We start from the raw sequence: 24573 nt of genomic DNA on the forward strand, positions 1-24573 counted from the left end.
CTTCCTGGTCATGCAACTGCCTCCCCACCCACTGAAGAAATTAAAGGTACAGAGCACAGTCTAGGAGTTAAAGTGGTTGTAAACTAGGGTGACCAGTAGGGTTGCCAACTCATCCCTTTAAAACAGAACACATCTGAATTACACAGGTTCTGTGGCTGATTAAGGAGGTAATTAAACTCACTTGGTGCCTTATTTGCATTAAATTAGCCTCAGAACCTGTGTAATTAATATGTGTTCTGTTTTAAAGGGATGAGTTGGCAACCCTAGTGACCAGACATCCCCAGTTTCAGGGGACAGTCCCCTGATTGAGGACACTGTCCCCGGACCAAGTCTGTCCCTGGTTTTGTCCCCAGATTGGATTTAATAGGGGGAGGGGCAATTTCAAAGACAGTCAATGCAGAATTAAAATAAAAAAAATTTGAATTACACCCCCCTGCTCCGCCGTGCCTACTACCATAGGGGGGTTATATTTTGCCCATTATCTGTGCCCCTTTCTGATGATCATGTGCTGGTCGGAGCGGAGGGAATATTTCTTCAGTTTCGGGTGCATGCCCATTCAGCTCCGCTCGCATGTTCTTCTGCCTTGGCTCAAATCCTGGCCAGCCACCCGCCTATCTCCTTGCCCTCCCTGGCGGAGTGATCTTCCTCCACTCCCCATCCAGTAGTAGACGGGGCCCGAAGAGTAAGTCTTGACAGGCTGTGAGGCAGGCGGCGACGGGCAGAGTCGCTGATTGTTGCCATTACTAGTAAAGAAAAAATATGTCCCCGGATTTCATTTTAAAAATCTGGTCACCTTAGAGTAAACTCTATACAACCACTTTCAACTAAAGGTAAAGCCTTGTACACATGCATGGTTTTCTCGGCAAGAAAGCTGCTGGGAGAGCTTTCTTGACGAGAAAATCCTTTGTGTGTAGGCTTCGAGGTTTCTCGTCGGGAAATCTGCCCAGAATCTCGACGAGAAAAATAGAGATCCTACTCTCTATTTTCTTGTCGGCCTGTTTCCCGACGAGAAACCCGAGCGTCTGTATATTTACCTGTCACCGTAGAAACCCACGCATGCTCAAAATGACTTTGACGCATGCGCGGTAGCTTCCAAGGCATAGGTAGGGTGAAGCAAGATGGCGGCGACGGCATCAAATGTGACGAGCGCACGCTCATCGTAGTCGATGACATCACTGTGTTCGTGCCATTCAAAAGAGCGGCGGTTCTTTTGAATCGTACGTTGCCAGGAATCTCGTCAGGAAAAACAACGTTTTTTTCCTGACGAGAATCTGGGCCGTGTGTACGAGGCTTGAGCCTATATTAAGGCTTACCTGAAGGTGCTGGAAATATCTCCTAAACCTCCACGGTTTAGGAGATATTTACAATATACCCAATGCGTCAATGTCTTCTGCGCATGCTCACTTTAGAAAGGGCACGTTCATGCCATTTCAAAAGGGGTCATGCAGTGACTGGCGGCTCCCGCGCGTATACGTCACCTGACTGTATTTACAAGCCTCATTTTTTATAAAAGACAGGTACAGTGTGCTATGCCTGCATATAAAAGAAGGGCTGCCAGTTATTTATTTATATATATATATATAGGTTAACAAATAAGCTGGGTACACAAGGTCCAAATATCGGCCTGCTCATCAGCAACCGGCCGACATTCGGTATATATGTACAGCTGTCCTTTCCAACAGAAGCTGGTCTTAGGCTGGATTCACATCTATGTAGTTTTAGTGCTTTTTGCATGTTGCAGATTTGCACTGCAGTCCATTTAAAATGGTTTCCTATGGAACACGTTCTGTAGTGCAAATCTGCAAAATGCAAAAAATGCCTAGGTGTGAATCCAGCCTAAGGACCAGCTTTTTTTGAAGGGACACCAGCATCCAATTTGTGTGTTCTGATGGGTGGGGGAGTCCTGAGTACCTGAGCCAGCCGCTCCTGCCCCCTGCACAGCCTGGCGCTCCAGTGAGCACTGGAGGGGCAGAGCAGAGAACCAGTAACTGACAGTCACCGGCTCTCTGCTCACTGAAGACTGAGAATTGAGTGATCAGTGGTCTTTGATTGCTCAGTTCTCATTCTTATGCCCCATACAGACGGTCATTTTTTGTGATGAAAAAAAAATGACGTTTGAAGTGATGAAAAAAAAACGACATTTTTTAAACTTCATTTTCAAAAACGATGTAGCATACACACCATCATTTTGAAAAATGATGAACAAAGTGACGGCACTCTAAAGGGGAAGTTCTATTCGCCTTGAGGCTGCTTTTAGCTGGTTACTTGTTAGTAAAAGATGATTTGTGCTTTTTTGTCTGTTACAGCGTGATGAATGTGCTTACTCCATTATGAATGGTAGTTTTACCTCCCGTCTCAAAACTTGCTTCTGGGCATGTGCGGGTTTAAAAACGTCGTTTTGCCCACACACTATCATTTTCATTGACACAAAAAATGACATTTTGAAAAACGACACAAAAAATTCGAGCATGTTCGAATTTTTTTTTTGTCATTTTTCAGAAGACATAAAATGACATTTTGCCCACACACGATCATTTTAATTGACATTTTTAAAAATGTCATTTTATTTCATCACAAAAAATGACCGTCTGTACGCGGCATTAGAGTCGAAGGGGGATCAATGCTGCATTCACCTAGGTGAGTATGTACATTTCTTTTTTAAATGCCACACTTCGTCTTTAACTGACATGCCAGTGGACTGCTTTTTGAATTAAAGCGAAGCTCCACCCTAAAGTGGAACTCACGCTGATCGGAACCCTCCCCCCCTCCGGTGTCACATTTGACACCTTTCAGGGGGGAGGGTGGTGCTGATACCTGTCTAAAGACAGGTATTTGCACCCACTTCCGGCCACAACAATCTCGGGCAGACTGCAGGCATTACGTCACCTCCCGCTGACCCCCCCCCCCCCCGTTGTGTGCTGGGAACACTCGGCTCCCAGTACACAGCGGGAGCCAATCGGCAGGCGCAGCGTGACTCGCGCATGCGCCGTAGGGAACTGGGCAGTGAAGCCGAATCGCTTCACTTCCTGGTTCCCTCACCGTGGATGTCGGGGGGAGCAGCAGAGTGACGAGCGATCGCCCTCTGCTGCGGACGGCGCTGGACTCCAGGACAGGTAAGTGTCCTAATATTAAAAGTCAGCAGTATTTGTAGCTGCTGGCTTTTAATATTTTTTTTTCATGGCTCATTTGCTTTAAGGCCTCATTCACACCAAGCCTTTTTACCTGCACAAGATGTACTGGTGGTCCTTGCAGCCGCTTGCAGGCAGCCCGTTAAAATCAATAACAGCTAGGCTGCTGCACAGATCTGCAATCACATCCCAGACAGCACAACTGCGCGGGGACCAATGTATGGAAGAAAATTCAGACAGACTGCTTTCTGATCCATGCATCTGTCCTCCATGGATATACAGCTGCGGACGAGCTTGGAGGTCTGTACAGCTGCTTGTCAGTCAATGATTTGGATAGGCTGCCTGCATGCAGCTGCAAGGAACACCTCTGCATCCTGGCCCTTCACATAGGTGTAAGGATCAGTCTATTTATGTGAATGAGGCTTAAAAGGAAGTAAACCCTCTCTAAAAAAATGTAAAAAAAAAAACACCCTGCAAAACAAAGGCATAATGAGCTAGTATGCATAGCAAAGAAAAAAAACTATGATAAGAACATACCGACATGTACTACACGCACAAAATATATACATATAAAATAGTTTTTTTTCCTGAAGGTCCTCTGGTAGGTCTGACATCATGGGGGAGCTATACTAACACTGGAGAGCCAATGGCTCAAAACTGGAGCCAATAAACTAAGCTTTGGCAAAAAAAAAATAGAAGCCGATTGTAAGGAATGTTCAGGGGCGGCCTGTCTATTAAGGGTGCACGCCCCCCCTGTCTGTGGCTGCCCCTCCCCTATTCATGCATCTGGCCCCTTTCAGGATGCATGGATTCCAATGCGGGGGGGTTTTGAAGCACCTGATTAGAGCCAGAGCAAATGGACGAAAAAACTCTGGATAGCCGGTTGGTCTTTTATTTTCAAATGCACATGCATTCACCGCAAACAACTGGTACAGTATAGGCCGACGCGTTTCACGCTGTACTTCAGCGCTTAGTCATGGCTCATGACTAAGCGCTGAAGTACAGCGTGAAACGCGTCGGCCTATACTGTACCTGTTGTTTGCGGTGAATGCATGTGCATTTGAAAATAAAAGACCAACTTTATTTTAGTTATTTTGGAGTGAGGCTATCCAGAGTTTTTTCGTCCATTTGCTATAATCAGCATCGCCAGCACCCTGGTGGTTCAACAACCCTTAATGATACACGAGGCTCACCTGGAGCGGTGAAAGATTTGTCTGTCTGATTAGAGCCAGAGGCTCCAATAGGCTTCAAAATAGGGTGGGCTCGGGGCGCAGAGAATGCGAACGGAGCCCATCCAGGTGTGTTACGATAGCGAATGAACATTCGCTATTGTAACACTGATCCTCCTTCCGGCCAATCAGGAAGCAGGTCTTCAGACCTGTCACCCGATCGGCTGAAAAGGACAGGCAATCCTATTGGACGCCTAGGAGTAGGGGGAGGAGATGCAAGGCCGCCTTGATGGAGAAAAAGGACACACAAGCCGCTACCTGCCACCAAGATGGGGTAGGTGCCAGACCGTCAGACAGTGAGTGGGCGGGAGGATAGGTGGTTGTCTGACCTCACTGTGTAAACATGACAGGTACTCATTGCACACAAAAGATAAAAAAAAAAAACACAATCACAACAAAATAGTCAATTTTATTTTTACAATGAAAATTTACCCATCAACTTTGTAATAATATGACAAAAATACATTAGTATAAATGGAAATTTTTGTTAAGCCCTCACCATAATTATGATACATAACCAACATTTTCTAAGTAATAATAATGTTTAGTGTCACAACCTCTATCAACCAATCAAAAGTTTTCTTACCAGATCAGAACCTGTCCGTACAATAAGAGGTGAATGATGATTGGTTGCTGGGGGTTACAGCACTTTACATACTGCAAAGTCATAAACTGAAAACATAAAAATTCTCAAAGTTTCACAGAATGGAGGACACCACGATGATTAAATAAAGTTTTGAGTTTCTTTTTAAACACAGGCTTTATACTTGGGCTGGCCATACATGATTTATTTTTCTTTCATTCAACCAGCAGGTTAAAAAAAAAAAAAAAAAAAAAAATAGATTTTCCAATCCACACATTCAATGTGGATGGGGGAATCTCTCCCATCTCCGATTGTCAATTCTCAATGGAGCAAAGAGAGAATTCCCCGCTGCCAGAACACACTCATCAACAACTTCAACTATAGACATTGATTGAGCGGAAATTATCCAAGGAATCGACTTTATACAACCAGCTTGCCCATAGAAAGATCAAAATCCAGCCGGTTCAACCCATCTATGGTTGGTTTCAGGGATGTATTTATACAAAAAAAAAAAGAAAAAAAAATTGCAATTCATCCATCCAGACTGAATATAAATTCAACGGGGCAAAATTGTATGTCCTCGGTCTATAGTCTCTGCACCTCAAATGTGTGAATGTGGAAAATACAGCATTGTGGCCAAGAAACCGTACTGACTATGATAGGAAATAAATATATGCTCCTCATCGCCATCTATTGGCCATAATGTGTACTTTCTGCATCCACACTTGTTGCAAAGAGCACGCAGTGTAAATTCAAGGAACAACTAAGCAACATTTTTTTTTTTTTAATAAATACACACCTAAAGTCACTTTTTAAAAGAAAACTGGAGTAGTTTTAGGAAAAAATCTTTTTACCTATTTTATATCTATAATTTATGTAATTTTTCATATTTATATTGACGAAGCAGAGCTCCAGCTTGTTTTTTTCCTTCCATATGGGTCCTCTCTCCTGCCCATTGTCAGAAAGTAGAACTCCACGTTAGTGTTTTTTTCCCCCCCCACTGGGTCCTTCTCCCCCCACATACAAATAAAAAAAAAAAAATAATGATCGGCGAGTCATATAACCCTCTCCTTGCTCCAGCACTGTCCCCAACTTCCTCCTTGGTCCAGAAATAAAAAATGTAGAAGTTCCCTATACAAGGGACTTTCCTCCTGTTTGTAGATCGGAAATGTTCGTAAGTCGGCCGCGCATGCGCAGACCGGCAATTACGGACATTTCCGATGTTCCTTCGAATGCCATTCTGCACATGCGCGGCCAATTACGGACATTTCCGGAGGCTCCGCCTGGCCGCGCATGCGCAGAACAGCAGACGGTCTGCGGAAAATGGCAGAGGGTCCCTGCAGCGCCCGGTTCGTAAGTAGAAGATGTTCGCAACTTCGGCGTTCGTAAGTCAGGGACCCCCTGTATAGACAAAATCACACCCACTTTTGCAAAATTTCTCTTTTTCACTAAATTTGTTCTTTTGTACTAAACAAGATGTGTGTGTGTGGTGTAAAAAGTAGAGGAAGACCTTGCAAGCTGTATCAGTTTGTCGCACTTGTTAAAGTGGTTGTAAACACCGTTACACCACTTTTACCTACAGGTAAGCCTGTAGGTAAAAGCACAGGGGATTCTCAGCTGAAGGCCTGGCAGATGCCGGACCTTGCCAGAAAGAAGTCTCCCGCGCACATGCGTGGGAGTGACGACATCGCGGCTCCAGCTACTCACAGCGCTGGAGCCGCGATACCCGGAAGACACGCCAAGGCAGCATGTCAGCTACCTCGGCATGGACCAGGTAGGTTACCGATGCCTCGTTCTAAGGTAAGTATTTCATAGTGAGCTAGTATGCGGTGCATACAAGCTCATTATGCCTTTTGCCTTACAGGTGACTAAAAAAAAAAAAATGTATGGGACTATACAACCGCTTTAAGCTACAAGAATTCTTCCTGGAGTCTGGTGGGCTGAGGCACTTTCTGGCATTTTATAGCTTTCAAAGGACTCCAGTGCTGTGATATTCCCACCATAATACATTATATTCAATACATTAGACATTTAACAGAATAGTAGCCTCATGAAAAGATTTCACCACTGAAATCCCAGAGAAAGACAAGAAACCAAAATGGGTTTTAACACCCGAGAATCCACTAAACACTGAACTATGAGATTTGGGTCTACCAATAAAACCGTCACTCACTGCACAGAATGAGATAAAATGTACACAAAAATATCATTCTACTAGGTAATAGTCATAGATCCATTCCAAATATAGATCACAAGATGGAGGGGCTCGGTGAAGGTGGTGGTGAAGGTGTGGAGGTGTCTGATGGGGTCGCTCAGCTCATAAAAGGAGATCTTCCCGGCTTCATAATCCAGACAGATCCTGAATTTATGGCTGGTTGGTTTGTGGGGAAATGGTATACATTGACATTCATACACATAATTATAATCATTATAATTCCTTCTTATACACCAGGAATACTTATAATTCCCAACATACGATTTCCTGTCCATACTGGGATAACACAATCCGACTCTCCATCCAATGGAATTACTCGTGTCCACCTCCCAGGAATGCCGCCCTGAAGAAAAACTTCTCTTGCTTAGAACCTGACCGTTCTTAAATCGTTGGGGACCTTCTGGACGATTTAATGTTACTGCTGACAAAGATGCAGTTTTCAAATCCTCTGAAATCTTTATATTATGAGCGGCTGTTTCCTCATCAAGTAAAACTCCTTCTGGTTTCTGTATACAGAGGGGAAAATCTTTTATTAAGTCAGATAATTTCTGTAATTTCTCTGTGATGGAATTCTCATAAAAATCACCTTCCCTCGGAATCATTGCATCCATATTATCCTCCTGCTCGGTATGACAGATCTCCTCTCTATCGGAGTTCTGATCCTTCAGGACGGTCATTGGGTCGGCGGTTTTACACAATTCCTCGATGTGACTCATCTTCCTGGACAACTCGTCCTTCTGTATCTCCAGATGTTGGATTAGATTGGACAGAGATTGTGAGATCTTCTTCTCCTCCATGGAGACCTCACTCAGGACTCTCTTCTCAACTTCTTCCAGCTCTCTCCTGATATCTCTGAACAGGGCAGTGACTCTCTCTATTACATCGGCTGCTTTTTCTTGTACGTCTGTCTTGCGTTCCTCCAGACTCTGGACTTGTTTCTCAGCCCATGCTTTTTTTGAGGTCATCATCTCCAGATCTTTCCTCAGCTTCTCCTTCTTCTTCTCAGAGGCCTCATCCAGCGACTCCACCGGGTGTCCTTTGTGTTCTCCAACAGCAATACAGTAAACACAGATACAAACCCTTTCCTCGGTGCAGAAATACTCCACAATCTTTTTATGGATGGAGCATTTTCTGTTCCCCGGGGAGTTGGTGGGATCGGATAAGACATGTTCTGGTGACTTGGCATGGACTTTCAGATGTTTGCCACATAGAGAATTTTCACAGAGCAGGCAGGATTTTATAGCGGGTACGGGAGAATCCACACAGTAAGTACAATAAATCCCTGTCTCTTTTTCATCAGACTGAGAAATAAAAAACATCTCCGCTATGTTGCGTAGAGCTCTAGCGCTAGACAGTACAGGTCGCTCCTTGAACTCCTCTCTGCACTCCGGACAGGTATAAAGTCCAGACGCCTTCTGAGTGTCCAGCACACGGTCAATACATTCCTGGCAGAAGTTGTGTCCACATCTCAGAGTTACCGGATCTTTATAAATGTTCAGACAGATGGAGCAGCTCAGCTCGTCTCTCAGATCAGCAGACGCCATTGTAGCCTGCAAGAGGAGAAATGAAAGTGAAAGTTTGTTCAATTTCTTTTAAACAAGACGTGTAAAATAATATACAGGAAGAGTCACCAAAATGCCACTTGTCCAACTCACCTTTCAAAGAAGCAGTCCACACACTCCAAGATCTCAAATGTTCCAAGATTTCACACACAGTTTGCAGATCTCTGATCTTTGTTACATTGTAGCAGCTCTGGGTGGATTTAACACATTCCAAGGTTGAACACGCCTGCAAGTTTTCAAATGATAATGTCCTTTGTATCAGTTCAAATAACGATCTCACCGATTTTAGTATTATTCATTGTCTTCTTTCCGAAATATATTTTTGCTCAGAGACTCTGCAGAGCTGAATCATCAACTTTGCTTTCCAATAATGATCCAACTTTCCTCTCTGCCGTCAGAAATAGTTGGACTTCCTGGTCATGTGACCACTGCCCCACCCACAGAGATAATTAAAGCTACAGAGCAGTGTCTATGAGAATGACATACTACCGCAAGGGTCCTCAAACTTTCTAAACAGGGGGCCAGTTCACGGTTCCTCAGACTGTTGGGGGGGACTATAGTTTAAAAAAATATGAACAAATTCCTATGCACACATCTTATTTGTAGTGCGAAAGAAACAGGAAAAACAATTTAATATTTAAAATAAAAAACAATTTTAATCAACATAAATGTATTAGTATTTCACAGACTCCCCTCATCACAGATCCCCCTCCCCATCACAGAACCTCTCCACCACAGATTCCCCCCATCAAAAAGCCCCCATATTAGGTCATTCATCACAAATCCCCCCATAACAGACCCCCCCCCCATCACAAAGCCCCCCAACACAAACTCCTCTCCATCACAAAGCCCCCCCCGTAACAGACGCCCCCCATAACAGACTTCCCCCATCACAGATCCCCTATAAGATTTCCCCCATCACAGTCTCCCCCCAATCACAGATCCGCATAACAGACTCCCCCATCACAGACTCCCCCCAATCACAGATGCCCTATAACAGACTCCAGGGGGGGGGGGGGGGGGGCGCTGCCGACAGTGACATGTCACATTAAAGATTAAAGTTGAGAAGCGGGGGGGGGGGGGCTGTTCTGCTGTCGGAAATTACATCTTACATTAAAGTGAGAAGCGGGGGGGGGGGTTTTTACCTCTTGTCCCATGCAGCCAGAGAGTTGAGAAGCGTGGTGAGGGGCCGGAGCCTCTGGTAAATTGGGGGGCCCTCCGCGGCTTTGCGGGGGCCCTAAGCGGCTTGCATAGTGAGCCTATAGGGCGGATCGGCCCTGCCCCCCATCACATAAAAGACTCCCCCATCACAGACTCCCCCCATCGATATTACACTGCCGCCCTTTCTATAATATCACAGAACCCCCCCCCCCCCGCTGCTAACTTAATCACACAAGATGTAAAGCAGGGCAGGTCCGGGACCTTGCAAGTGAAATGCAAGTAATTAATTGCTGAGATGGTCCCGCTGCCTAGTAACCAATCACCCGCTTCTTAACTCAAAAGGCCCCGCCCTTTGTCCGGACCTGTCATGTTTCTCATTGTGTGATAAAGGTAGCAGAGGGGAGGGGGATTGATTGCTGCAATGTTAAAGGGGCAGTCCGTGAGCCAGGTAAATCACACTGGAGGGGCCGGATGCGGCCCGCGGGCCGTAGTTTGAGGATGTGGTCAGGTATTGGAGTTGCATATTACACCTGTAGCACCCTCTTAGGTAGGTACTAATTAGTGAGCATAGTTTTGGGTTTCCCTGCATACCAGGGAGGTTATTAGGTAAATTTAGGTGTTCTCTGCCTACCAGAGAGCAGTGATCCATTGATAGGGTCTGCTCATTGTGCTCAGATGCTGCTAATGTTGTCTGCCTGTTTCACACTGGTCCAATAGGATGAGGCGTATTGGACAGTGGGAGGAAACCTGAAAAATGGGAGGATAGGCGTAGTTACAGCCCTGGCCATTGGCAGAAGCAGGTGCCTAAGGCATGCTGGGTGACTGTATATATGCCTAGGACACATATGCTCGGGGTCTCGGCTGGAGAGCAGGGTCCTGGAGAGAGGGGGCTACTGCCCCTTCCCTGTTCCGGCTGCCATGTGGCCTCAGGTTGTCAACAGAGGAAGCTGTAACCCTGATGTCCTGTAACACTGACTAGGAGGGAGACGCATCTAGAAGGATCTACTTCTGGCTACAGTGAATACCGACCTGCGTTCAGAGGCCTGTTCTGTGAGGGCCATCCCTTCAGGCTAGTGAAGTCAGTGGGCGGGTGTCAGCTAATAGGAATACTAGCGAGTGTCCGGAAGAAAAGTGTGCATTGAGTCTGCTTCCTGAGCAACCAAAGGACTTATCTTCCCACACAGCTATAGCATAACCATTGCAGTGAATCTGCTATCCGGATCAATTTAATGGGGTCAAGTGAGAGTTGTCCTCATCTGTACATAGTTCAAGTTGGAGTATCCCACTAATCCCTTCTCTTATCCAAGTTCTACCAATAAATACCAAAAAAAAAAACACAATACCAGATCCGATCCGGACACAGCCTGCATGGGTCCCCTTCAAAATAGTTTGAAGGGATCTGTTACACTCCTTCTGGCCAGATTGGATTGGAGGGCAGTCGGGTGTGAGCGAACAGCCAGCCTGTCCACATCTGGCTACCCATAAAGCAGTGCAGGCTGTGTCTGTGTCCGCGTCTGCTATGTGAAAGTGGAGTGGACACCGACCTGTCAAGCGGCCATCCTGCTCAGCTCAGCAGGGGATCAGCAGACAGATCTCCTGCTGCTGAGCAAAAACAGATCCGGTTCCTGTAAAAAGGAAAAAGTGCCTTGAGGCGATTTAGTTCGCATGTGTAGCGCTATACAAGTTATTCACTCACTAATGCTGCGTACACAAGATTGGAAAATCCGTCAAGAAAACCGTTGATTTTTTTCCGACGGAATGTTGGCTCAAACTTGTGTTGCATACACACGGTCACACCAAATTCCGACCATCAAGAACGCGGTGACGTACGACGAGCTGAGATCAATGAAGTTCAATAGGCAGTTTGGCTCTTCTGCTTGATTCCGAGCATGTGTTTTTTTTTGTGCCTCGGAATTGCATACAGACATTCGGAATTTCCGACAAGAACTTTTCTTGTCGGAAAAATCGAGAACAAGCTTTCAAACTTTTGTTGTTGGAAATTGCGAAAGAAAAAAAAAGTCAGATGCAGCCTACGCATGGTCGGAAATTTCCGACCAAAAGCTCACATCGAACTTTTCTTGTCGGAAATTCCGATCGTGTGTACGCGGCAGTGTAGTGTTTATTGCACTAGGTGCAGAGCTCCAGAATGTGTGTCACACAGGGAACAGGTGTGTGCATTGCACAGGGTGCAGGGCCCAGAAGTGCATATTGTGCCGGGTGAAGGCATGTGTATCACACAGGGTGCAGGGCTCAGTAGTGGGTAACACACAGGCCAAACCTACCCTACAGTACAGAGCATTTCCCTCAGCCCCCATTCACACTGAATCCAACCTTAAAATCGTGCGGCTTCACTTGAAGGCCCATTTCAGACGGAGCGGAATCTGTACGAGCGGATCCACCTGCCCAGCAGGGGGGATCTTTACACTGATCCCCGCTGAGCAGGCAGATGAGAGTCTGTGTTCGCTCCACAATGTAGAGCAGACATGGACACAGATCGCTGTTCTCTATGGGGCGGTCAGATGGAAATGGACTGCCTGCCCGTTTCCAACTGATTGTCTTCCGATCCGCCGGATGACTGGGGAATGGATGCCCATTCATCTGTTTTTAGCAGGCCGAATCGGATTAGAGAACAATGGGTGGTCCGATCAAGTCTGGCTGTCCGTTTTTCAGGTCCACTGGTGTGAAAGGGGCTGAAATTGCACAATTTCAAAGCCACAGTTTAGTGTGAATTCAGGTGCGACTTGGCTGACATCTGTGCAACTTCATGCACAGACGTCCATGCAAGCTGCACTTAAAATCACAAAAAACAGTGCAGAAGCCTTTTTTTCAAATCTGTGCAAAGTCGGCATTGCTCCGATTTGAACAGCTCCATTGCCGACAATAGGGTGCGATTTGAACCTGTCAAATCGCACTGATGTGAATGGGTGCTCGACCTCCCCAGTACAGAGCTACATACAGTACCTTAAATCCAGAAATCTTCTGGCTGCTCAGATGATACTCGGAGGTCCTTTTTCTCTTCCACATGTAGCAGCGGTGGGAGTCTTCAGTAAGCGAGGGGGACATCAGCACCACTCTTTGAATGCCCTTTATCAGTGGTGTCACTGGAGGTAACAAAAATGCCCCAGCATTGGTATCATGTTGGTGGAAAAAAAATGCCACTACACCAGTGGTGCCAGCCACCAGAAATAATGTATAGGTGAGAGACCTACATATAGGAACCTGGCAAATGGACAGCAGATTTTTACTCTAATGCCGTGTACACACGACCGTACGCGTACACATGACGAGAATAATTTTTTATTTTTTTTTTAAAACGATCGTGTGTCGGCTCCAGAGCATTTTTCTAGACGAGAAAAATGGCCATTAAAAATTTTGAACCTGCTCTATTTTTTCCTCAGCGTTTTTCACGTCGTGAAATTCGAATGGAACTTCCCCTTTATAGTGCCGTCGTACGTGTTGTACGTCACCGCGCTTTGCTCGAGCATTTTTTTTTTCACGATCGTGTGTAGGCAAGGCAGGCTTGACAAGAATCACGTAGAGAAAAACGTCATTTTTTTTCCATAACATTAAAAACGGTTGTGTGTACACGGCATAATGCCCTGTACACACGGTCGGGATTCCCGGCGAGTCAAGGTCCGTCGGAAGTCCAGACGGGAAAATTGAGAAACTGCTCTACTACACACGAGCGGGTTTTCCAACGGGAAAACTCAGATGAGAGCTTTTGGCCGGGAATCCCGGCCGTGTGTATGCTCCATCTGAGTTTTTCCGACGGGAAAGCTGGCAAAAACTGACAGTTTTCTTGTACACACGGCCGGGTTTTCCGCCGGGAAAAAGTTGTCCGGGAATCCCGGCGGGAAAAAGAGAGCAGGTTCTGGGCAGTTTTCCCGTTAGAAAAACTGCAAGGAGCATACATGTTCCCCTCCATGCCACTGTCTCTCCCTCCTTGTCCCCCTCCATGCTGCTGTCTCTCTCCCTCCGTGTCCCCCTCCATGCTGCTGTCTCCCTCCGTGTCCCCTTCCATGCTGCTGTCTCTCCCTCCGTGTACCCCTCCATGCCGCTGTCTCTCCCTCCGTGTCCCCCTCCATGCCGCTGTCTCTCCCTCCGTGTCCCCCTCCATGCCGCTGTCTCTCCCTCCATGCCGCTGTCTCTCTCCGTGTCCCCCTCCATGCCGCTATCTCTCTCCGTGTCCCCCTCCATGCCGCTGTCTCTCCCTCCGTGTCCCCCTCCATGCCGCTGTCTCTTCCTCCGTGTCCCCCTCCATGCCGCTGTCTCTCCCTCCGTGTCCCCCTCCATGCCGCTGTCTCTCCCTCCGTGTCCCCCTTCATGCCGCTGTCTCTCCCTCCGTGTCCCCCTCCATGCTGCTGTCTCTCTCTGTGTCCCCCTCCATGCCGCTGTCTCTCTCTCCGTGTCCCCCTCCATGCCGCTGTCTCTCTCTCCGTGTCCCCCTCCATGCTGCTGTCTCTCTCTCCGTGTCCCCCTCCATGCCGCTGTCTCTCTCTGTGTTCCCCTCCATGCTGCTGTCTCCCTCCATGTCCCCTTCCATGCTGCTGTCTCTCCCTCCGTGTCCCCCTCCATGCTGCTGTATGTCGTAATTCGGTTTGCGAGTGTTGTCTCACAGAACGAGCAGGATTCAGGCCAAAGAGGTGTGCAGGTGGGCGCCAGAGCCGATCGGCGCTGTTCAGAAATGCACGGAAATGGGAGGACAGCTCGGCTAACCTCGGGAACAAAATCTTTCCGAGATTTGCCGAGGTGTCCTCAGGCCTTTTCGGACGTTTCCGAGGCTTCTCTGGCGCCCCCCCCCCCTCTGGCCGCATGCGGCATTGCATGCCATTGAAGTCAATGCAGAACAAATTATCTTTGTTTCCATTGACTTCAATGGGGAAATTCGCTTTGATATGCAAGTACTCCGAGGTTCCACTGTATTACCTTGTATATCCCTGCATATCATGGTCCTTCAGGTGCTTATCTATAGTTACATAGTAGATTCATCGACTTTAGCACAACCAGCCTGTTGGGTTTTTTGCATGCAATCACTGCTGGTGACTATAGCCGCCATCAGTGACTATTGTGTTCTGCCGGCAGGGACGGCTCCCTGCCAGCAGAACACAATAGCAATGCGGGAGGGATTCCCCTATCAACAGTGGTTATGTTGATGGCGGAATTTAGCCATTTTCTTTCCTTGCACTGTGGTGGAAGGAAAGAAAATTGTATAATCTATGGCCTGTATTGTTTGAATACAATTGCATTTTCTTTCCTGAGCATAACATTGAAGGGTCACCATTATAAGGAATGCACAAATAAAATAGTCAGCAGATACTGAATACTTCAATATACAGTGGAATCTCGGATTGCGAGTATAATCCGTTCCAGGAGAATACTCGTAATCCAAAGTACTCGCATATCAAAGTGAATTTCCCCATAGAAGTCAATGGAAACAAAAATAATTTGTTCCGCATTGACTTCAATGGCATGCAATACCGCATGCGGCAAGAGGTGGGGGGAGTTGGAAAGCCTCGGGAACATACGACCTCAGCAAACCTCGGAAAGGCTCGGGAACTGCGTATTTCCGAATCTTTCTGATCAAGTCCGAACTGCTCCGAACGCCCCACCCCCCCCCCACCTCAGGCCAAACACGGTACTGCACACAGCTTTGGCTTGAATCCTGCTCATTTGCGACAACACAGAGTTAGGATTCTAAAAAATACAGCGCTTGTATTGCGCAACGTTCGTTAACCGCGTTACTTGCAATCCGAGGTTCCACTGTATATTGGCCAATAATACAGTCATTACCATCTGGTTTATATAATAAATTTGGGTCTTAATGACAAAATTGTACTTGAATCTGAAACTGGAGTCCATATTAATTGGCATACGGACAGTTAAGTAGCTGGGAAGGTATACTGCTTGCAGCTCTTACTTTCCTATATCCATGCAGACTAGGGTTTCCACCAGTCCGGGAATCACCCGGACAGCCTGGGATTCACCTGGACAGTCCGGGATTGAAATCACGTGTCAGGTGGACTGAAACCCTGTACACATTATTCAAACTGGGCTGTAGCTCGCCAAGTAACCAAGATAGTCGCACGCAAATCTGTTGCCATCCAGGAGCTGGTGGAGGCTTTCTAGGAGCAGGTTCGTCATCACTAGGGGGCAGCGCAATGATGTCAGACCACACCCACTTTTCGATGCAGCGCGCGATGCGCACCACATTACTACTTTCCTTGGGGCACCCAAAAGGTGTTCCAGGCCACTGAAGTGTTTGGGTTTGGCTTGAAGAAAAGGTGGCAACCCTAATGCAGACACATTCCCATAGGCGTTAGGAAAAGGGGGGGCGCCAAGGCACACCCTAATCACCCTGTGCAGCAAAAATTCCCCCTACTGCCCTGGCTCCTCCCCTTCTCCCTACAGCGCTTCTGGCTTCCCTCCTCTCCCGCCAGCTGTTGCTGTGGGGATGTTTTAGAATGAGTGGGGGGGAAGGGGCCAGTAAATATGTAATTTACTGGCCCCTTCCCTTTTAGAATGAAGATCGTGAGTGATCGGTAGCGTGTGTTTGAGCTTTGGGGGTGCACACCCTAATGCAATAGGCTGCGCACACCTATGCGCATTCCCCTATACATCCGACCTCACTGTGTATACATGACAGGTACTCATTGCAATGATGAAAAAACAAAAAAAATCACACAAAACTAAAATTTTATTTTTTACAATGACCCATCACCTTAATAATAACATGACAGATACATGTTCGTAGTATAAATGAAAATCTTTGTTAATCTTAAGCAAGCTTTCATATTAAGATGCATAACCAACATTTTCAGAGCAAGGCAAATATTTCAATTTCCACAACCTCCATCATCCAATCAAATCTCCTCTTACCAGGTTAGAGCCTGTTGGTACAATACAAGATGAATGACGATTGGTCGATGGAGGTTACAGTACTTGACATGCAACAAAGTCATAAATCAAAAACAAAAATTACAAATAAGATTACAGTGGAACCTTGGATTGCGAGAATAATCCGTTCCAGGAGAATACTTTTAAACCAAAGCACTTGCATATCAAAGCAAGTTTCCCCATAGAAGTCAATGGAAATGAAGATAATTCGTTCCACATTGACTTCTATTGCATGCAATACCGCATGTGGCCAGAGGTGGGGGGGCGCGCCGGAGAGCCTCTGAAATATTCTGGGACAGCTTGGCAGAACTGTTCCGAGTTTCACCGGCGCCCCCGCACCTCTGGCCAAATGCGGTACTGCACACCCCATTGGCTTCAATCGTTTGCGAGACAACACTCGCAAACCGAGTCAGGATTTTCTTTTCTTTAAAGTTGCTCGTTATTCAAAACGCTCGTTAACCAAGGTTCCACTGTATAGAATAGAGCCGACGTGTACATTTTTCCCTGACCAAGAAAAAAAAAAATATGTAGGGTACTAAGTTTTCATGCATAGGACTTAAAAACAAGGCATACAAATTAAAACACATAAACTGGGATGCAGAAAAACGTCAGCAGGTGCTCTGAAATGATTAATCTGAAATATTTACAACGATGAGTGTCTGCAGTGTCAACTGTGAAGCATGGTGGAGGTGCCTTGCATATTTGGGGCTGCATTTCTGCAAATGGAGTTGGCAATTTGGTCAGGATCAGTGGTGTCCTCCATGCTGGAAAAAATACAGGCAGATACTAGCCGCATTATCTGCGGGTATCTACGCCACGTCCAACGCCCCCCCCCCCCCTTCCCGCTGTCCTCCTGGGAAACACACAGGTCCCAGAAGACGGCAGGGACCATTCAGATTGAACAGCGCGACTCGTGCATGTGCAGTAGGGAACCAGGAAGTGAAGCGCCAAGGCTTCACTTCCCGATTCCCTTACCGAAGATGGCGGCGGTGGCAGCATCCGAGAGCCGAGTGGTAGATCGGCTTCAGGGTGCCGACATCGCGAGCGCACTGGACAAGTAAGTGTCCTTATTTTAAAAGTCAGCAGCTCCGCTTTAAGAACAAGGAGTTCTGGAATTGATGGTTTGGCCCCCCGCAGAGCCCTGATCTCACCATCATGGAGTCTGTCTGTATCTCTCAAAGACTCCAGTCAGGGCAGCCATCAGAAATTTTGGGGCCCCTTACACAGCCCCACCCACCCGGGTTGGACCACCAACATTCCCAGGGCCCCCTAACTGAGTCTACCCACTGGCCATCCCACCGAGTCCTTCAGTGCACCCAACTCTATTTTAACACTCTTACAACTTAATATATGAAAAAGTGTATTCCAAGTTATTAGTGCACCTACCGACCTCTATATAAGACCCCTGGACACCTACCAGCCTCTATATAGGACCCCCTGACACCCATTGACCTCTATATAAGACCCCCCCAGCACAAGACCCCTGGACACCTAACAATTTCTATATAAAGACCCCCTGAAACCTACTGACTTTAACATAAGACCCCCCTCGCAGCTACCTACCCCTGTATAAGGACTCTAGTAACGTACTTATCTCTATATAAAATCTCTAAATACCCACCGAACTCTATAAAGGACCCCCTGACTCTTCCCACCCTCTATAAAGGACCCCCTTACACTTCTCACCCTCTATAAAGGACCCCCTGACACTTCTCATCCTCTATAAAGGACCCCCTGACACTTCCCACCCTCTATAAAGGACCCCCTGACACTTCCCACCCTCTATTAAGGACCCCCTGACACTTCCCACCCTCTATTAAGGACCCCCTGACACTTCCCACCCTCTATTAAGGACCCCCTGACACTTCCCACCCTCTATTAAGGACCCCCTGACACTTCCCACCCTCTATAAAGGACCCCCTGACACTTCCCACCCTCTATAAAGGACCCCCTGACACTTCCCACCCCCTATAAAAAGGATCCCCTGACATCTGCCTACCTCTATATAAGACCCCTGACCCCTATCTACCTCTATGGAACACCCCTTGAGACCTACCCTCCTCTGTATAAGACCCCTGACACCTACCTACCTCTAAATCAGACCCCCTGACACCCGAATGGTCAATCCAACCCTGTATAAGGCTGGGTTCACACTACGGTTTTCCCGTCCGTCAGCCGCATACGATTTATATGAAAAAACGTATGCGGCTGAAACGGACGGGAACGTATGGCACCGCACATATGTACGTTTTCCATTGACATTAATGTTAAAGGAAAACGTATGCGGTTGCCATACTGTTTTAAAAACGACCGCAAAACCGTGGTTGAACACGGTTTTGCGGACGTTTAAAAAACGTTTTGCCAGCAAATCGTACGCACCCGGATGCATCTGAGTGCATACGATTTGCAATGCATTCTCTATCTATACGTTTTCCCGTCCGGGCCCGTACGTTTTCAATACTGAAATCGTATGCGGCTGACGGACGGGAAAACCGTAGTGTGAACCCAGCCTAACACTGATATCTGTACACTGAGTGCCACTCAGATATCAGTGTTCTATATAGGGAATAACACTGATATATAGACACACACACTGAGTGCTATTCCCTAGAGCAGTGGTCATCAACCCTGTCCTCAGGGCCCACTAACAGGCCAGGTTTTCAAGATATCTGAAATACATGACAGGTGATATCATTTGCTGCTCAGTGATTGCAGTATTCTAGTCTGCATCTCCCCCAAGGTAATACTTAAAACCTGACCTGTTAGTGGGCCCTGAGGACCATTGCCCTATAGCACCCGGGCCCCCTACATGTGTATGGTGTGTCGTCGTCCACCCGCCCCGAGGCCAGCCCTGACTTCAGTGTTAGGATTTTTTCACCATTTTGGTTCTGTCCCCATTTAGGCCAGCCACGGGTTGTAGTAAAGAAATTCACGCGATTCCCCCATCAAACACAGACAGTGTTGATGTGGAAATCCCTCCCGCCGAGCCATTGTCTTCTCCCGGCATAGGAGGCCATCCCCGCTGGGAGAAATCAGTAGTTATTGTTAGTGGCTACAGCAGCCTCTAGCGATACTCGCAAGTAAAACCGGGCAGGCTGGTTGTACCGAAGTCGATCGCTCAATCAACTGTGTGCATTCAACCTGCCCGTACATGGTTCAAATCTTGGCCAGTTCCTGCTGAACTGGCCGAGATTGGGACTGTATGCATTCAACCTGCCCATACATCATGGGTGCTGCACATGTGGCCCTCCAGCTGTTGCAGAACTACAAGTCCCGTCTTGCCTCTGCTATTGGAAGGCATTCTTGTAACTGTCAGCCTTGCAATGTCTCATGGGACTTGTAGTTCTGCGACAGCTGGAGGGCCACAGGTTGAGCACCCATGCCATACATGGTTCAAATCTTGGCCTGGATCCTGCTGAACTGGCCGAGATTGGAACGGTGTATGGCCATTGGCCTGCCTAACTTTGGAGTCTCATTCTTCCTGAAACAAAAACAATGGTTGTCCTTCTCCCTCCAAAGCATTCCCTGTAATGTAGAATACATTGGGAATTTAACAGAAGCAGGAGAGTCCCTTGTAAAAATTTCACAATTGACATCCCTGAAAAGGATAAGATACCGACATCAACTTAATCTATCCACCATTTGCCAAATACCAAAATACAGTGGAACCTCGGATTGCGAGTAACGCGATTAACGAGCCTTTCGCAATACGAGCGCTGTATTCTTAAAAGTCCTGACTCGGTTTGCGAGTGTTGTCTCGCAAAACGAGCAGGATTCAAGCCACAGCGGTGTGCAGTACCGCGTTTGGCCTGAGGTGGGGGCGCGGGAATGGCGCAGATCCCAGCCGATCGGCGCCATTTGGAAAGACATGGAAATACTACGTTCCCGAGGTCAGCCGAGCTGTTCTCGGGTCTTTCCGGCTGTTCCCGAGGCTCTTTGGCGCCCCCCCACCTCTGGCCGCATTGCGGTATTGCATGCCATTGAAGTCAATGCGGAACAAATTATTTTCGTTTTCATTGACTTCAATGGGGAAACTCGCTTTGATATGCGAGTGCTTTGGATTACGAGCATACTCCTGGAACAGATTATTCTCGTAATCAGAGGTTCAATAGTATACATTAGGAATTTAACAGAAGCAGGGGAGCCCCTTGTAAAAAAAATTCACAATTGACATCCCTAAGAAGGATAAGATACCAACATCAACTTAACGGGGTTGTAAAGGTTTGTTTTTTTATTTTCTAAATAGGTTCCTTTAAGCTAGTGCATTGTTGGTTCACTTACCTTTTCCTTCCATTTCCCTTCTAAATGTTTTTTTTTCTTTGTCCGAAATTCTCACTTCCTGTTCCTCCTTAGTAAGTTGCCCCCATCATCCGAGTCGTTCTGGCTGGGGGTTGGTCAGCGTGCTCGCCCCCTCCCTGTGGACTACATCCCTGCGGGGAGACGCTCAGTAAGCTTGCCCCCATCATCCGAGCCGTTCTGGCTGGGGGTTAGTCAGCATGCTCGCCCCCTCCCTTCAGACTACATCCCTGCGGGGAGACGCTCAGTAAGCTTGCCCCTAATATCCGAGCCGTTCTGGCTGAGGGTTAGTCAGCATGCTCGCCCCCTCCCTTGGGACTACATCCCTGCAGAGAGACGCTCAGTAAGCTTGCCCCCATTATCCGAGCCGTTCTGGCTGGGGGTTAGTCAGCGTGCTTGCCCCCTCCCTGTGGACTACATCCCTGTGGAGAGACGCTCAGTAAGCTTGCCCCCACCATCCGAGCCATTTTGGCTGAGGGTTAGTCCGCGTGCTCGCCCCCCCTCTCTTGGGACTACATCCCTGTGGAGAGACACTCAGTAAGCTTGACCCCATCACCCGAGCCGTTCTGGCTGAGGGTTAGTCAGCATGCTCGCCCCCCCTCTCTTGGGACTACATCCCTGTGGAGAGACGCTCAGTAAGCTTGCCCCCACCATCCGAGCCATTTTGGCTGAGGGTTAGTCCGCGTGCTCGCCCCCTCCCTTGTGACTACATCCCTGCGGGGAGACGCTCAGTAAGCTTGCCCCCATCATCTGAGCCGTTCTGACTGGGGGTTAGTCAGCGTGCTTGCCCCCCTCCCCTGGGACTACATCCCTGCGGGGAGACGCTCAGTAAGCTTGCCCCCATCATCTGAGCCGTTCTGGCTGGGGGTTAGTCAGCGCATCTCCCCGCAGGGATGTAATCCCAAGGGAGGGGGCGAGCACGCTGACTAACCCCCAGCCAGAACGGCTCGGATGATGGGGGAAAGCTTACTGAGGAGAAACAGAAAGTGAGAAATTCAGACAAAAAAATAAAACATTTAGAAGGGAAATGGAAGGAAACAGGAATTGAACCAACAATGCTCTAGCTTAAAAGAACCTATTTAGAAAATAAAAAGCAAACCTTTACAACCTTTAAACTATCCACCATTTGCCAAATACCAAAATACTAGAATTGGGATAAAACTCACTAACGTCATCGGACGAAACATGCAGCACAATACATTCTTAGTTAGTAATGGTCATCGATCCATTCCAAATACAGATCACAAGATGGAGGGGCTTGGTGAAGGTGGTGTTGAAGGTGTGGAGGTGTCGGATCGGGTCGTTCAGCTCATAAAAGGAGATCTGACCGGCCTCATAATCCAGACAGATCTGGAATTTATAGCTGGTGGGTTTGGGAATGAACGGTATACATTTGCTCACATGCATAATATTATACTTATATTCCTTTTGCAAACACCAGGAAGACTTATTATCCCCGATATACGATCTCTTGTCCATCGTCGGATAACACAACCCGACTCTCCAGCTATTCGAATTACTGGTGTCCACCTCCCAGGAGTGCTGCCCCGAAGAAAAAACTCTCTTGCTTAGAACCTGATAGTTCTTGAATCTTCTGGGACTTTCCGGGCGAAATAACTTTACCGCCGACAAAGACGCCGTTCTCAAATCCTTCGAAACCTGTATATAATTGGACGCGGTTTCCTCATCGAGTAAAATACCGGATTGCAGAGTACCGATTTGAAAATCTTTGATAAAGTCGGATAATTCGTGTAATTTGGCCGTGATGGAATGCTCATGGAAATCGTCTTCACTTGGAATCTTTGTGTCTATATTGTCCTCCTCTTTGGTTTGGTAGATATCCTCCTCCTCATTGGAGTTCTGATCCTTCAGGACGAGAATTGGGTCGGCGGTTTTACACAATTCCTCGATTTGACTCATCTTCCTGGACAGCTCGTCCTTCTGCTTCTCCAGCTGTTGGATCAGATTGGACACGGACTCTGAGATCATCTCCTTCTCCTTGGAAATCTCACTCAGGACTCTCTTCTCAAGTTCTTCCAGATCTTTCCCGATATCTTGGAACATGGCGGTGACGGTCTCCATTATATCGTCTGCTTTATCTTCTAAGTCTGTCTTGCGTTTCTTCAGACTCCGGACTTCTTTCTCAGCCCATGCTTTCTTTGAGGTCAATATCTCCAGATCTTTCCTCAGCTTCTCCTTCTTCTTCTCGGAGGCCTTATCCAGTTTCTCCACCGGGTGTCCTTTGTGTAGCCCAACAGCCATACAGTAAACACAGAAACAAACCCTTTCCTTGGGGCAGTAATACTCCACGGCCTTTTTATGGAAGGAGCATTTTCTGTTCCCCGGGTAGATGATGGGGTCGGTAAAGACGTGTTCTGGTGACTTGGCATGGTCTCTCAAATGTTTGGCACATAGAGAAGTTTCGCAGAGCAGGCAGGACTTTATAGCCGGTACAGGAGAGTCCACACATTCAGTACAATAGATTCCGGTATCTTCCGGAACGGGCTGAGAAATTAGGAACTTCTCCGCTATGTTGCGTAGAGCTCTTGCGCTAAACAGTGAAGGTCGCTCCTTGAACTCCTCTCGGCACTCCGGACAGATATAAAGTCCGGCCGCCTTCTGAGTGTCCAGCACGTGGTCAATACATTCCCGGCAGTAGTTGTGTCCACATCTCAGCGTTACCGGATCCGTATAGATGCTCAGGCAGATGGAGCAGCTCAGCTCCTCTATCAGATCAGCAGACGCCATTGTAGCCGGCCGGAGAGGAACTCAAACTTGCCTAATTTTTTGTTAATCAAGACGGAAGGAACAATCTATAGAAGGGTCAGCAGAGCTTCGCTTGTCCAGCTCACCTTTCAAAGAACCAGTCCGGGCACACACTCCAAGATCTCAAAAGGTCTGAAGGACAGTTGGCAGATCCGATCGGGCTTTTCCAGCAGCTGTTGATAAATTTAGCACACCCCCAAGGTCTAGAAGACGTCAGCAGGCCCCTCCGAATGATACGTCTCTTTGCATCCGTTCAAACAACGATCTCACCGCTCTCGTTGCCGTCCTCAGATCTCTCTCTTTGTTCAGAGGCAGCACAAGAACCGTCAACTTCAGTTGATTTCAAACAATGATCCCCGCTCTCCTCTCTGCAGTCAGAAACCGTTTGGTCTTCCTGGCCATGTGACCGCCGTCCCCGCCCACAGAGGGAGTTAAAGGTGCAGAGCACAGTCTAGGAATTAAAGGGACAGTGACATTCTATTTAAACCGGAAGCTTTGTTTCTCAGGGAAATAGGTCAGAGTGCCAACATCCCCCCACCCCCTCCCGGGGAGAAAAAAGCAAAGAGCGGGTGTGGCCAGGGCTCAGAACTGCAATTTAAATTGGATGCAAGGTTCAGGAATGCGCATCAGCACGCTGGCAGCACGTGGATACTTTCTACAGCTTTCCAACTGAAACCCCCTGCAGATAGAAAGAGTTGGCAGGAGGCAGACATCGTACCACCCGCCACCCTACCCCGAT

The 24573-nt window shown here is 47.5% G+C and overlaps 2 protein-coding genes across 3 annotated transcripts; both read right to left on the bottom strand.

The window, feature by feature from the left end:
- Window positions 1–6790: 6790 nt before the first annotated feature.
- LOC120918994 (E3 ubiquitin-protein ligase TRIM39-like) lies at window positions 6791–24302 on the bottom strand. 2 transcript variants are annotated; one of them, XM_040330925.1, is made up of 2 exons: window positions 23921–24302; window positions 6791–8705 (listed from the first exon to the last, which is right to left on the bottom strand). In XM_040330925.1, exon 2 carries the CDS (start codon window positions 8697–8699, stop codon window positions 7155–7157), a length of 1545 nt encoding a protein of 514 aa, XP_040186859.1. In that variant the 5' UTR covers window positions 8700–8705; window positions 23921–24302; the 3' UTR covers window positions 6791–7154. The 2 variants fall into 2 exon arrangements, with proteins under 2 accessions (XP_040186859.1, XP_040186860.1); XM_040330926.1 differs by lacking the exon at window positions 23921–24302 and adding an exon at window positions 8811–9155.
- Window positions 22272–23816, bottom strand: LOC120918382 (E3 ubiquitin/ISG15 ligase TRIM25-like). The gene has a single exon (XM_040329926.1). It carries the CDS (start codon window positions 23814–23816, stop codon window positions 22272–22274), a length of 1545 nt encoding a protein of 514 aa, XP_040185860.1.
- Window positions 24303–24573: the final 271 nt, after the last annotated feature.

This window comes from Rana temporaria, chromosome 12, assembly GCF_905171775.1.
Source record: "Rana temporaria chromosome 12, aRanTem1.1, whole genome shotgun sequence".
In the NCBI taxonomy this organism is placed as follows: domain Eukaryota; kingdom Metazoa; phylum Chordata; class Amphibia; order Anura; family Ranidae; genus Rana; species Rana temporaria.